The sequence below is a fragment of the Rousettus aegyptiacus genome, unplaced genomic scaffold (genome assembly GCF_014176215.1).
Source record: "Rousettus aegyptiacus isolate mRouAeg1 unplaced genomic scaffold, mRouAeg1.p scaffold_m13_p_3, whole genome shotgun sequence".
NCBI lineage: Eukaryota > Metazoa > Chordata > Mammalia > Chiroptera > Pteropodidae > Rousettus > Rousettus aegyptiacus.
In genome coordinates this window covers 173,157,334-173,172,444 of record NW_023416306.1, presented here as the reverse complement: position 1 = coordinate 173,172,444, position 15,111 = coordinate 173,157,334, and the positions used below count along the sequence as shown (strand labels likewise).

Here is a 15,111-nt window from a genome sequence, read left to right as displayed (position 1 = left end):
CCCACCTTCCTCCAGCCCTTGGGGGCAGAGACTCCCCCACCTGTGCTGGTCCCCGGGTCCCGCGCTCTCTCTGTGGTTTCCCCTCCGCCCTTCTGTCGCCCGCCAGTTGTAAATAACCCTCCTGGAATTTCCCTAATTTGAGGAAGCCATCTGTTCTCCCACAGGACGCTGACCGACATGACAGCGTCGTGAGTAACGGTGGGAACTGGAAGCACCTGAGGCGTCGGAGAGCCGCGGGAGGGAGAGCTGGCCAGGGACCCTGCGCAGCGGCTTGGCACAAGGCGATGCGGCCAGTGGAACGGATGTTGGGGGGGGGCACTGTAGGGGAGTGGGGGAAGGGGACGCCTGCGGTAGGAGACACGGGAAGAAAAAAGACCCAAGACTAAATCGCATAATGGCACCACCTCCAAGACGCTCCAGTGGGCAGGGACTGCGACCTCCTAGCCTCAAGCCTGGCACGGAGGTCACAGTAAAGGTCAGAAATGAAGAAATCAGTGAATGACAGTGAGCATCCTGGCCCAGGGCAGGCCTGTCTCCTTCCCACCAGCCCCCAGGAGAATCCCAGGAGGAGGGGGGTGCGCAGGTTAGCCCTGGGACCCCAGCGGCGGCGGTGGGTCGCGCAGACCCTCTCAAGGCAAGGAAGCCCCGCCCCCGCACGAATCCCCGCCCACCGGGGGAGGAGCCCGCGGTGCGGCCAGCAGCTTTGACCTCGCGCGACAGGGAAGAGCGCTCCCGGCCCCGTGGCCGCCGGCGGGCACCTGCTTGGCCTGGGTTCGAGCTCCGGACACGGAGAGGGTGCCTGTGCAAGTGGAGAGACCTCTCTGGGGTCCCCGCAGGGATGAGCTGGGCGCTTGCCGCGTTATGGGCACGCAGCCCCTCCCCCACGGGCCTCACCCCGCCCCCCCAGGGCAGGGACCCCGCATTTAGCACCCGCGGCGTCACGGGCCTCTGCGGGAATGAGAACAGCCGGGTCTGCTCCCGGGTCCGAGTCCCCACTCCTGGCGTGTGACAGCCGGACAGGAACGGCTGTTCCGCGTGGGGGCGGCGATCGCTGGGTTTGGGGCTGCATTTCCTCCGGGGAGGCGGCAGTGGGTGCGCGCATCAGTAGGCGCCGACCGCGTGCGGGGCGCCGGGGACCCAGGGCCCCCCTCACCGCCGGGCGAACAAAACACGGAGAACAGACAGATTGCTGACTGCGCGCCAAGTCCCTCTTTTTCAATCCTGATGACAAAAAAACATTACTTAATGCCCTAGAGGAGAGAATGGACGCGCGACCGGTTCGCAGCCGACGCTCGTGCAGGCAGGTCTCCCGGGAAATGCGGGGGCTGCACGGGCGCCTCCGTCCCCAGTGTCCTCATCCCAGCACTGCGGGGACCTGCGGTCACAGGGATTGCGGGACTGAGGACTGCCTGCGAGTGGAGTGGGCGAGGGCCTGTGTGGCAGGGGAAGGGGTCAGGACAATGGGGAGCAGGAGGCCCAAACCGCTGGGCGTTAGCATCCGCCTGTTCCCTGAGGGCTGTGGGGAATCCACTGCGGGTGGGGGGTCCCACTTGGGACAGTGGCAGGGTCTGATTTCTGCTGTATAAACACCCTTCTGGACCTAGAGAGGCTCCCAGGAGAACCCATCTCTACTGAGGTGAAGGCTGCTCTGGTCAGGGTGAAGGGGGAGCGGGCAGAAGCCCTGGGCCATGCCGACCAACTCGCCAGAGTGCTGAGTGGGTGGCAGGGTGGGGTGTGGGCCCAGGCTGGACAGGGGAAGGGGGTCCTGAAATGTGGCCCTCCCCAGCAGGCCTGGTACAGCAGGACATCAGCCCTGGACCTTAGGGGCCTTAGGGGCCTTAGGGGCCTGCCCAGTTGGCGAGTGGGGGTTCCGGGAGCACCAGGCAGCCTGGGCTGCACCCTGGTCCTCCACAGGGCAGACGCCTGCCGGCCATTCTAGGCTCTCCCTTTTTCTTCTCTGCAAGTCCCGCACTTCAAGGCACATCCTAAATGGGACCCCTTCCCCACAGCCGCCTTCGTCCTCCCAAGGGGCTTCCGTCCTGCATTCTTGCCACATGCCAGCCAACCTCCCCATGGTGCCACTGGAAACATGAATCAGCTCTGTCAACTCCCTGGAAAATTGCCAGTATAAAACCCAGACTCACAGTGGCCCACAAACCCCAACCCGACCTCACTTCCCTCCCCTGCTCCCACGAGCGAGCCAGTCCCCTCCTCACCAGCCCTACTGGAGCTGCTGTAAGCGCCCCCCACCCTCGCCCCCAGTTCTCCCTCCTCCTTCACATGCTCCTCCCTGGAGTCCTGCAAGACTGCCTCCTCCGCATTCAGGTCCCAACTCAAATGTCACCTCCTGGCAAAAGCAGCTGCCATATTATCTGGCTTAATTGTCTTTTTCTTTTTCTTTTAATACACTGAACACTGCTCGAAGTAATAGTCTTTGTGTTCTTGTCTATTGTCTTGTCTTTTCTCTTGACCAGAATATAAGTTCCATGAGGACAGGGACCTTGTCTCTCACTTGAGGTGGTGTCACCAGGGCCTGGACACAGGAGAAACCCAGTCGATGCTTGTTAGCTGAACAAGCTTGCTGGCCCATGGGGGAGACAGGTGTGTCTCCAGGTCTAGGGTGGCAGGTTGTGAGAGTGACCCAGGGCTCAGCAGTCTAGGAGAAGGCAGTAGAGATGGGTTCTCCTGGGAGGATCTGGGAAAACCTTGAAGAAGAGGAGGGATGTGAATTGTGACGAGAACAGGGTAGCACTTCTTGAGGAAGCGGACAGAGTGCTCTGCAGGTATAGGAGGTGGATGGAGAAGGGAATGGCTGGGTTTGAGGTGGCTGGGGTATAAGATCTAGGTGTGAGGGGCTGGGGGCATGGTAGATTAACTCGAAGAGGTAGACTGGGACCATGCTACGAAGGGTCTTGTTCTGGACCGAATCGTGTCCCCCCTGAGATTTGTATGTTGGAGTCCTAACCCCTACTGTGCCACTAAAGCGGTAATTGAGGTTAAACACAGTCACATGGGTGTGCCTTAACCCAATATGACTGGTGTCCTCGTAAAAGGAGAGACGAGGGATGTGTGCGCACAGAGGGAAGACCACGTGAAGAGTCAGCAAGAGGGTGGCCACCTGCGAGCCAAGAAGAGAGGCCTTGGAAGGACCCAACCTGGTGCATGCCTTGATCTGGGACTTCCGGCCTCCAGAACGGTGAGAAAATAAATTTCTGTGGCTTACGCTGCCGCTCTGTGATCTTTTATGTTATGGCAGCCCTGGCAAACTAATACAGGTCTTAAGTTTTTAAAATTCTAATTTTAAATAGTAATATATTCGCCAGGTTCAAAAATCAAACATAGACAGTCATAATGACCAGGCGATCAAGGTCAACATCAGTGATACATCAAGTTAATGCTGTGTGCGCTTCCTGTCATGGACCGAAAAGGCATTTTATCTCTGTGGTCTCCCTCCCTCCCCCCCAAAAAGCCAGAACCTCAGTCTAATTATGAGAAAAACATCAGATAAATCTCAAGTGAGGAACAAGGAACATTCTACAAAATACCTCATCAGTCCTCAGAAATGTCAAGATCATAAAAACTGTCACAGCTCAGAGGAGCCTAAAGAGACATGATGACTAAATGCAATGTGGTGTCCCAGATGGGACTCTGGAACAAAGGACATTGGGTGAAACTATGGAAATCTGAATAAAGTATGGACTTCATAACAATGATTCAATATTGGTTCATTATTGGTAAGATGTTAAAATTGGGGAAACTGGGTGTTGGGGAGTGAGAGTAATATGGGAACTCCATATCATCTTTGCAATTTTTCTGTAAATCTAAAATGATTTTTAAAAGTTTATTTATGAAAAATAATAGTGAATATTTGCACTCTGATTTCTGTCCCTTATCCACCCATTCCAACCTACAGTCATTGTTTTATGAATATTCCGTGGCTCCTTCAACAAGTCCTTTATGCAAATGTGAATCTAATTTTCTTCCCAAATGGCCTTTTAGTTTCCTTTAAAGAGCATTTGATCATTTTTAATAAAAAATAATTCAAACATACCAAGTAGAGAGAAAAATACAAGGCGCCTCATATACTCACAATTTATATTCAACAATTATCAAGAATTTGCTCCATATGAGTCAGCTGTGCCTCCCTGACCTGTTCTCTCTCTTTTGCTGATTTGTTTTAAAGCAACTTCCAAACCCCTTCCATTTACAAGTGTGCATCTCTGAATAAACTGGGTATCTTCTTCATTCACACTAAAGTCACTGTCCCACCATCAATGGTGACTCCTGAAGAGCCTCTTGTGAATTTTAGTCTGGGAGACAGGAGACATGGAAGGGCTTCACAGGGCGGATGTGTGTATTTGTGACCCAATTATGCCTGTGTGTGGGCTGGTCTGGGTGTGGATGAGGTGAGAGCAGGGAGGCCAATTATGAACGCCCTTGGTCTAGATGCCAGGTGATACAGCCCGCAGCTTGGCGTTTGCAGCAGGGTGGAGAGGAGGAGCAGCTGCGGAGCCTGTGTGGGGAGTCACCAGTCAGCCTGGCCTCAGGTGGATGCCCGCCTGGAGGAGAGAAGGCGGGGCAGCTGCCGCTGTCGGTGCCCACAGGTCTTGCTTGCAAGAATGGGACCCCAAGGGCTGCCCTTCTCAGGAGAGTGGGCTCATGTTGACCACCTCACCCCACGTGGCACTTCTCTGCAGTGCCCTGAACATCAGCATTAGTCAGAGCTGGAAGGCTTTCGGAGGTCATGGAATCAAACCCCGTCCCAGTTACAGATGAGGAAACCGAGACCCAGAGAAAGGGTTCAAGTCCCCAGGGCCACATGCGGGGTCAGAAGCAGAGCTGTTATTAGAACCTGGGTCTCTGACTTCCTGCCCAGGATCTCCTATCACCGAGGGTGTCCTCCTCTGTCCAAACCCTACCCCCAGGAGAGATGTGTTGTAGCCTTTGATGCCCACTGTGTTTAAGTTCAAGAATCTCTGGGTGATCCCTCTCCTGGACATTTGTACACTAAGCCTGCTTGCTCGTGATGGCATAACTACGGGAAACTGCTACTTGTGGAGCAGCTGCCATGTGCCATGAACTATGCTAGGAGCTTTTCATACATCGCCTCTGAACCTCCCCAAACCCCATAGGGCAGGCACTATTATTTCTGGAATCTCCCATTATAGAGATGGGAAGACTGAGACACAGAGATGTAGCTTGTCTTGGGGGCATGGCACAGGCAGTGTCTGTCAAACTGAAAAGTTTACACTCTCGACCACTAACACACACACACACCCATGACCTCTGAAGAACAGAGTGGCTTCCCATGAACAGGTGGCTCTCCTGGCCTCCTCCTTCTTTATCCCCTCAGCCCCATCCAGCAGCCTCACCCTCATAGAGGAGCAGACAGGTTACAGATGGATCACCACCTGCTGCCCTCTCCAAGGAGCTGGGCCCTTTCCCAAGGTGGTTTATAGCCTCTGGCGTTTGAGGCCATAAACAGACCGCCACCTTCTGGGTCCTCCCGGACGTTTGAGATGCCTGTGGAGTACATCACTCACAGCCTCATCTCCATCAGGGTTCAAGTGATTGGCACAGTGTGAAGGGCATAGGAAAGATGCCTGCCCGCTAGACAGCCTTTCCTAGAGTCTACTCAGTGCCCTGCGCCCGGCTCTGCACACATGAGTCGGTGGTCCTGCCCGGGTCTCTTGTCACTCAGGCGCTCAGGCGACTAGGGGGAGCGTGTCACGGTAGAGAAGTCTGTAAGGAGAGACCTAAAGCCTAGAGATGAGGACTGGGCTGGCACAGGTGGGCACAGCCTGTGCGCAGTGCCAAGGCTGGAGAGCAGAGATGTGCCCAGGAAGGCCGGCTGGCCTACGGAGCAGGGTACCAGGAGCCGCAGAAGACGCGGGGTGGGGGCTATCAGGTGCCCGCGGGCCATTTCGGGGTTCATCCTGAGCAATGCAGAGCCAGATCACGTGAATGTTTCCGGGCGCACCCACGCCCCTCGGACCCCGCCCCTCTCCCGCAGCCCTACGCGGCGCTGGGAGCAGGGGTTCAGACTGCGGTCAGACGCAGGCGCGCGCTGTCGCAGCGGCAAGCGCCCCGCCCCCCCGCAGGCCCCCGAGGTTTGAGTCCTGGTTCTGGTGGCTCGCTGCGGAGACCCGGCCTGGCCCTTCCCTCTTCGGGCCGCCGTTTTCCGATGCCCGCGGTCTCTGGAAGTCAGTACTCTCGGTCCCACGCGGTCTCCAGCTCACAGGCCGGCGGGCTGGGCGGGGCAGCGGCCGGGCGACCGCAGCGCGCCCCTCCCTCTCCCCGGCCCCCTCCCCCTCTCCTTCTCCGTCCCCCGCCCGCGGGAGCGCGGACGCGCTCGCACCTGGCGGCCGCCGGGAGGGATGTGGGCGGGCGGGGCCGGAGACCCCGCCCCCGGCCCCGCCCCCGGGCCGCCGAGCCAATCGGAGGGGGCGGCCGGCCCCGTGCGGGGCGACGCGCCGGGGGCGGGGCCTGCGCGGCTGAGGGGAGAGCCCGCGGGCCGGCGGCGCGAGGCGGTCGGGCGGAGGCGGCGGCGCTGGTCCCGGGACGGCGACGCAGCGCGCCGGGGCCGCGACAGGGCCGGCCAGGCTCGGCAGCCCGCTGCAGCCGCCGCCGGGGGCCCGGGAGCGCGGCGGGCGGCGGCGGCGCGCGGCCCGTGAGGGCGGCGGGCGCGGCGCGGCGCCGAGCGTCCTGTCAGGCGGCGGAGGGCGTCGCGGACCCGCGCCGCGATGATGCCGGTGGGTGCGGGCGGCGGCGGCTCCCTCCGCGGGCGGCCGGCCCCGCCGCGCCCCCGGGGCCCGCGCGGGGCCGGCCGGGCGGGCGGCGGGGCGGGGGAGGAAGTGGCCCGGCGGGCGCGCCCGGCCCCGGCGCCCCGGGCGGGCAGGTGGGGGCGCGCCGGGCTGTCAGCGCGCGCCGGGCCGGGCCGGGCCGGGCCGGGCGGCGACACGGGCCCGGCGCGCGGTCCGCGGGCAGGTCGGCGTCGCGCGGCTCCGGGGTGTCGCGGCGCCTCCGCGACCCCCGCCCGAAATGTGCCGCGCTCGCGTTCTCGGCGCCGGCGGCGCGGGCACCCCCGTGTGGCGTTCCCACGCCGAGACCCACATTTCTCCGAAGCCCTGACGGCGAAAGCCTGCCGGGCTGGGAATCGCTTGCAGAATGGGCTCGGAGAGCCATTTTAGGGATTGCTCCGCGCCCCGCCTTGGCTGCGCGCACGTTTCGCCGTCCTGGGTCTGTTGTCACCGGGTCCCGAAGGTCGAGCGAGCTTCGTTCGCGGTGGCGCCGCCTTTGTCCTGCCCTGCGGGATGCGTCCTGCTGGAAAGGAGGCACTGGTCGTGGGACTTGCCATCCTCCCGCCCGACCTTTTCCGTTTCCTGCAGTCTGAATAGCTCTGGGTGCTGAGGTGTGATTTTTCTCATCTGGCTTTTGGGAGGCAAATGTCATGACTTACAGGAAAAAAATGTAGGACTGCTGGTACCCAGTTGGCTGTGCTGGTTTTCTGAGTGCCTATTATTAAGTTAAATTCTCGACGTTTGTAGTCAAGTAGCAACAATCATTCTTTTAGCCTACAATTTCTGCATTGGAAAAAAAAAATTTCAGAAGGAAACTGCCGTTTCTCTGCAATTTCCACCTGAACCCTGTTTTTCTGCTGTGCTGTGTGCTGCATCCAAGGACATTGGGATTAGATTTTCCCCTGATCTTTCAGGTCATTTCTTGTCTCCTGATGACCCCTTCTCCCCTTGTGAACCCGTTCCAGTGCATCGCGTTTGCAGAGTCTTAAGGTCTGACCTAGCCGACCCTTAGACTCTCTTTGGTTGCAGGGCTTGGTGGGTTTCTAAACATTTGGTTTTAAATGAATGATTGGTAATGGAAGAATTGGATGAGCATCAGAGCATTCAGAGTCAAGTACTCCTTTTGCTACTTTTTAGCTATGTGACCTTGAGCAAGTCAAGGCCTCGGAGCCTGGAATTACCTCTAAGTAGGGGTGAAAACACCAGTGTCCGAGGGCCGTCCGTAGGGTCAGAAAGGGTGGTGTGTCCAAAAGTGCCTGTCAACACAATGCCATGCATATGTCTGTTGTTGTTAGTATGGCTCTGGATTGCCAATTTCTAATTTTAACCTCTGCAAGATAAAGCATTTGGAAACTGTTCCCTCCCTAATTCTCACTGGCTAGATTTTGAAAAGGCATTATGATGTTTGGGAATTTTGAAAGCAGTTAAACCTGAAAGAGTTGATTGATGTATTATATACTGTAGTGATATTGAAGGATAGCCGTAAAATTTTGACTGATTTCATCATTGTAATGTTCAATTTTAAATACCCTTTTAAGCAACTTGGCTTTTATTTTTCACAAGGCACGTGCGGACATTTTGCCTCTATTCCGCATGGTTAAATTTCTAGTCTCTACCAGGTTTCCTTTTTAAAGAAATTGCTTAGCTGGCATTTGGGAAATTTCTTTATAATATTCAAAATAATCAAATGCCGTTATTAAAAAACAGCTCTATTAACTACCTAAAACACACTGCCTTTGTTTTAAAATGCCTTTTGGAAATGTGATATTTCTCTTAATCCCTCTTCGTGGCCTTTACTTTTGTTTTTCCGTCTAGATCCCTAAAAAATATTACTTGTAGGATTGAGTCCTTCCCCTGTTAACACGGTTGGGATCGGTTATAAGCTTAATAGAAGTTTTAAGAACGTAAACTCTGCCTTGATATTAAACTGCACATCCAAAATATAAATAAGATACAGATAAGGTTCTCTTCATTTGTTGTGTCGTTGGTGTTCATCATCATCATGAATCATCAAAGCAAGACGGGACCAGATGAGAGCAGCACTGCCAACAGGAGTGTAATGTGAGCCAGGCAGATGCGATTTAACATTTTCTAATGACTAATTAAAATGGTGGTATTTCAAAAATAATATCTTTTATTAAATCAGTACATCAAATACACTATCATTTCAACATACACTCAGTAGGAAAAACTTATAATGTGGTATTTTCACTTTTTTTCTTCTAATCATAGAAGTCCAGTGCGAATCCAGGGAAATTTTGCATTTCTAGCACATCTCAGCTCAGACTAGCACATTTCAGTTGCTCAGTAGCCTTGGATGTGTAATGGCTACCATATTGGAAAACACAAGTTTGGAGTATATTTTAGTTTATTTGAGAATGGGCACTTAGTATAGTGTCTGTGGCAACTTTTAATTGATCAGATGATTTGCTGTAGCACCCAGTCTCTCAGTTGTTGTGATTAAATGGGAGAGTATCTGGCTATTTCTCATTTGACACAATGAAGTCTTTGTAGAAGTCTTCAGTTTACCTGTTACAATAAGTTCTATGACTGCCTACTTTTAAACAAAGTTATATTTTGGAATTCTCCCATTAAAGTAGTATTGCATGCTAGTTAGTATCTGTAGTCATTCACTTTTTGGGTAATATCTTGAAAATGTTTTCCAAGAAATGGGCTAAACTTTAAAGATTATTTGTTGGCTCACCCCTAAGATCTGTACCTGAATGCATTTAGGCAATGCTTAAACAACTGTGATAAAAATAATGATTTTAATACAAATATCCTGACTCAGAGCATGAAAAACTGTCTGGATCATTAGCATTATAGTTTTTGAAAGAGAGTGAACACTTTGTGGCTGGTAAAATTTCTCGGGAATGGCACAAAAGATACGTCTTCCTCTTCCAAAGGAAGACTAACTTAAGTAAAGGAAGTTGCCTGGCTCTGAAATATGCTTCGTTTGTGAGAAGGGCTCTCTGGTGGCGGTGGTTTGGTAACGTAAGCAGCGGCACGCCTTACCTCCAGCAGACACCGCGCAGTGTGCCTGGCCGATGCCATTCATTTCTGTTGTGGGAGCCCTGTCGGCATGTGTGCTAGGCTCTGGGTTACGTTAATTCATGCTTAACATTTACTGTTATTAAACATTTACTTATTTCATGTGTTCACTTCCCAACTATGTAGAAACATTTTGAGGTATCGGAATAGGTCTTTCTCTTTTTAAACCATCAGCTGTCATGTAATTGATAAACGACGAACTTGAAGTAGGGAGACTTAGCTTCTAGTCCCCTTTTGTGAGTAACTGCGACCTTTGGACTTAATCTCTTGGGCCTCAGTTTGTCATCTAAAATGAGTTTGTCTTGGTGATTGCCAGATGGTTATGGTTGGTCCCGTACTTGCTATGTAGCAGATACTTTCGTGAAGGTCAGTAATACTCATATTGGCAACGTCAAAGGTTGAGGCAACTTGCCTGCCTTTGTTTCGACAGCCTTTTAGTAAGCTGGTTCACTGTCCAAGTATCTTTGTATGATAGAGCAGAAAGAGAGAACTCAGGAGATGTTCACTGTCATTGTTAATTAACGAAGTCACTGGTAGGCTTGACTTTATAGACTAATTCAGTAAACAAAACACCAAAGAGTGGAGTTTTTTTTAAAACTAGTTTTTTAAAGATAAAAATTACAGACATATTACCACTTAAAATAATAAAACTATTTCTAGCCTTTGGACTGCCCAAAAAAATCCATAAAAGGAAAAGCAAAGGCTTGATCATACAAAGATGTGTATATGAACGCTTTTATTAGTACAGTTTTGTTGAACTTAAAAAGTCTATACGGATAACTTTTCTAAAAGCTACAGTATTAAGTAAAAGCTACAGCCATAAAGCTTCGCAGCTATTTAACTTCCCACAACTCAATTCAGTGATAGTGAGCACCCGGTGAATGGTGTTTGTCACTATATGCTAAGGCACCGGGTCACTGGTTTTGTGCCGGGTCTCCATTTTTATGGAGCGCCTGGGTGTAAGAGGTGTAAGGAAACTTGGCTAAGGCCCCCCAGCTAGTAAATGCTAAAGCAAGGTTTGAAAACAAACCTACTCAAAGCCTTTGCTCTTAGCCTTTGTGCCAGTCACTTAGGGGAGTTTGCTGTAGTCAAGGCATTTTGCTAGAGGTGCTAGTAAACTGAGTTTGGCTAAATATTTTCTCCTTATGCTAAGAATTCTGAAGGTGGATCATTTTCGTAAAATGTGATGGTTTTCACCATCTTGAGGGACAACTCTTTTAAATGTGAATGTGTTAAATGTATCTTTCCTTTCTCAGCGTCATGCTTTGAACAGTCTATGCCAGTATATATGCTTACAAATTACTTAGGATTTTTAGCATGATAGGAACTTAAAATATCACCAAGTTATTTATTGAGGTTATATAACTGGTTGTCAGCATGAGCTTTTGTGTATGTGTTTGCACAGATGGGCATAGTTTCTCAGTAAAAGTTTGGTGGGATTGATGCCTTAAAGTGCCGTTGCCATAGTTATTTCACAAAATCTGGTTCTAGGCTGAACGGGAGAATGGTGGCGATCAAGTTCTGTGATACTTTCTTGGCTTGCTTGTTTTATTTCACTGCAAAGGTAGCTAGCTATATATCGTTCATACTAAGTGGTAAGCAAAACCAACTATCATTGGATTTTGTGTAATAAAAATCTTGACATGTGACATCATGCAGAACAATAAAAGACTGGAAAAATGAGGTAGTTTTGATTAAAATTAATAAATTGCATTAGAAAAAGTAGGTGTACAGTTCAGTACAGGATCTCGCTAGTGGGTTGTTAGTGTGTCTAGAGTACATGTTAACTGAAGTTTTGGCAGACTCATGATTTATAACATACGTTGTGATCGTAATCCCCGTAGCTCAAGCCAATGCGAAGGCCCTGTGGTAGGGGTAGACCTGGCATCCCGGAGAAACACCAGGAGGCCGGTGTGGCTGGAGGAGGGTATGCGAGGTGGGAAGTGGCCACGCAGTCAGAATGGGGGTGGCGGGTGGGGGGTATAGGATCTTGCAGGGCCTTACGGGCCACGGTAAAGACAAAGGGCGTGAAGAGAAATTTCTGCTGGAGAAAGGAAACAGCAGTTTATTCCTTGTGTCGTAAGGAGCTCAGAGCAGCAGGCATTACCTCAGTGACTTCGCTATCGCAGGTAAGAGTGTGGGCCCTGGCGTCAGTTGTCTTCAGTGTGGATTCTGGCGTTGCCATTTACCGGCTCTCTGACCTTGGGTAAAGTTGCTTGACCCCTCAGTTCCTTGGCTCTAAGCCCAGGGTAATAAGAGTAACCTTATAGGGTCGTTAGGACGGTCGGATAGATTCTAGTGAAAGGCGCCTGCGGTGTCGTAAATGCTCAGTAGATGCGAGTTATTTGCAGTAAGTTTCATTCCTCTGGAAAGCCTTCATGATCTTTGTCTTGGCCAAGTCCACCAATAGAGGCGTTCAACCTAGTGTGTCTTTTTAAAAAAATATAATTCACATACCATAAAATTCACCTTTTAATGTGGACAATTCAACAGTTTTTAGTGTAGGTACAAGGTTGTGGACCATCACCACTATCTAATTTTAGAATATTTTGCCTGGTGCGTCTTTGCAGTGCTCGGCATAGGTGTAGTCTTAAACATTCGTTTGTGTGACTGTTTGATTAATATCCGTTTCTTGTCCTGACTGTAAGTTTCGCGACTGGCCATATAGTCGGTGTTCAGCGATGATTTGCTGAATGAAAGAACGTATGTGAGAAGTAGTGATCGTCCCCGTTGTGAAGAGGTGTGTGTGTGCCGTAACGGGGTTCACATTTGATCCTGGGGGTGATCAGAAACCACCAAACGTTTTCAGAAAGTGGAGTGATACAGTCAGATGTGTACGGCAGAGAATTCTGGCACCGTGGGAGAGTGGACTGTGGAGCGAGGGAGATGAGAAAGAAACAGGAGGAGCGGTTCAGAGACCGGTTGGTGCAGGCCCGACCTGACCTGGAGGAGAAGAGGAAGATCCAGCCACGAGGGGGTAAAATAGATCTGATGGAGCGCGTGTGAGTGGCGAGTGCGTGTGTGCGCAGGCGAGTGTGCTCGAGTGCGTGTGTACAGCGAGCGTGTGTACCCATGTGTAATGTGTTTGTGATTGAGCGAGAGGAAGGAAGTACAGTGGCTGGAGTTTGGGATAACAAGTTTATTGCTTCAGCAGTCAGGCTTGTTTTTCCTTTAAGACACACTTGAGAATGACTAGATTTAGAGGGCTCTGAGGGGAGGAGTGCGTTTTATTTTGGCTGTGTCGAGCTTGAGATGCCTGCTGTATCCAGGAAGACATTACTCTTAAATCTTAAAGGTAAAATAAACATCAAATTAAAAAAAACAACAAAACATTTGCCCTCTATCAAGTGGTTTTAATGTGTTCTCGGCATTTTAGGTTGCTGCCCGGGCCCCTGTGGCACACCACACACACACACGCACGCCGTCTGTTGTCCTTGTCAGTTGGTGCATCAATCCCACGCTGAGCCCCCACTAGACCCGGCTTCCAGGGCAGTGGCTGGCCTCGGCCTCCCCCCGTCCGTGTTCCCAGCACCTGGCAGAGTTTAAATGCATACTCTTCTAACAGTGTAATCTGTATTTCTGCATTGATAGTTTGTGTTTGTTTTTTTTTTTTTACCCTATTGCATGTTTATATTTCTGTCTAATGGCAGTCTTGAAAATGATAGCAGTAAATAATAGTTAACTTCACAAATGATCGAAGTTTAGAAATATTTTTTGATAGAACTAGAAATGAGAAGTGAGGTTTGGTCAAAATGTGAAGAAAGATGAAATGAAATTTGACAATTTTAGGATTAATGGGGGGCGGGACCCTACCATAGGAACAAAGAATGTTTCGCGATAGGAGATAGAAATGTGGAATGGTATAGCGTAGTGGTTATCAGCTCAGACTCTGGAGCCAAGACTTCCTGGCTTCAAATTCTGGCTTTGCCACTGTGACCTTGGACAAATTATATAGCCTGTTTGTGTCTTATTTTCCTCTCTATAATAAGTTGAATAACAATGTGTTTCAAAAGGTTATTGTGAGATTGTCATGTGCTTAGAGCATTCTGTTAAAATGCGGAGTAAGCACTCAGTAAATGGTCGCTTTTCTTAAGTTCTTCCAGCAACCATAAGGCTTCCTGGTGGACAGGATTCGTTTGGGAAAGGCTGGTGGGTGCGCTTCTTCCCGCTGAGGTAGAGGCTGACAGAACTCCACGGTAACTGCAAATCTATCCACTTGACCCAGGGAATGGTTTGTTTTCTCAGAAACTCAAGTTTACCTTCTCTTTCTAATACCTTTTGTTATGCAGAGCACAGCTCAGAACCAGAATAAGTGGCTTATCACTTACAGAATCACTGAGCCCAAAAGCTCACCCCTTCTTTCTGGTCTCTCCCTAGGTGGCACCTTCCAGGCCGCCTTGTACAAAATGCCCCTCCCCTTGCTGCGCTTTCGCTTTCCTTCTCTTGACAGTACTTGTGTCCTCCTGGCATTTGCTCGGGGAAGCCCCATGGAAGCGGGGCTCAGCCTCCCCCCCTCCCCCGCCCCGCCGCATCCCCCCTAGTGCTCAGGACATTGCCCGGCTCTGCTCGGCATTCAAGTAAAGCTTGTTCGCGGAGTGGCCTCAGCGAGCGTTCAGGGCGCATCCCATAAACACTCGCCTCTGCGCCCCTGTGTTGGGGCCCAGTGCAGCCCCTGTCAGTGAGCTCACAGCGGGGAACAGTCACGTGAAAAAAAATGCCATTCCGAAGGCCAAGGATGCCAGAGAGGCAGAGTGCAAGAGACAGTGGGCACAGCAGTGAGAGGGCCCTTCTCGGCCCGGGATGTCAGGCGTTTTCACAGAGGAGGCGACATTTGAGGGGAGGGGACAGGGACAGGCTTTCAGTAGAGGGTTCAGCATGTGAAGGGCATCGAGACTGATCCCTGTGGGTGCCAAGGGAAAGTGCCCAGAGCATCAGAGCAGAGGAAGCAAGAGGAAGGCCGGAAAGCGAGGTAGAGCTGGTTCTGAGGGCCACGTACGACCTGCATAAGAATTTGAACTTGATCCTGAGAGATTATGAAACTGATGAAGTGTTTTTAATTGTGGCGAAATATAAATCACATAAAATTTGCCATTTTAACTGGTTTTGAATGTGCAGTTCTGTGGCATGAAGTAGGTCCGCGCTGCTCAGACGCCGTCTGAGGACGTGTGCACCCTCTCGGACAGCAGCTGGTGCAGGGCGGCGTGCCGACGTCGGGAGCCGATGGGAGCAGTCTGTTAGGACAGGACAGTCAAGGCACAGA

At 51.4% G+C, this 15,111-nt stretch overlaps 1 protein-coding gene across 4 annotated transcripts in view; it reads left to right on the top strand.

The window, feature by feature from the left end:
• Window positions 1-6,532: 6,532 nt before the first annotated feature.
• PPP1R13B (protein phosphatase 1 regulatory subunit 13B) overlaps window positions 6,533-15,111 on the top strand; it is a 70,169-nt gene continuing 61,590 nt past the window's right edge. For 2 of the 4 annotated variants that reach the window (XM_036239186.1, XM_016121402.2), the window contains exon 1: window positions 6,561-6,752. In XM_036239186.1, coding sequence (XP_036095079.1) covers window positions 6,744-6,752 — 9 coding nt within the window. In that variant the 5' untranslated portion in view covers window positions 6,561-6,743. Of the gene's footprint in view, window positions 6,753-15,111 lie in introns of all 4 variants that reach the window. The other 2 variants (XM_016121403.2, XM_016121399.2) reach the window with 2 other exon arrangements.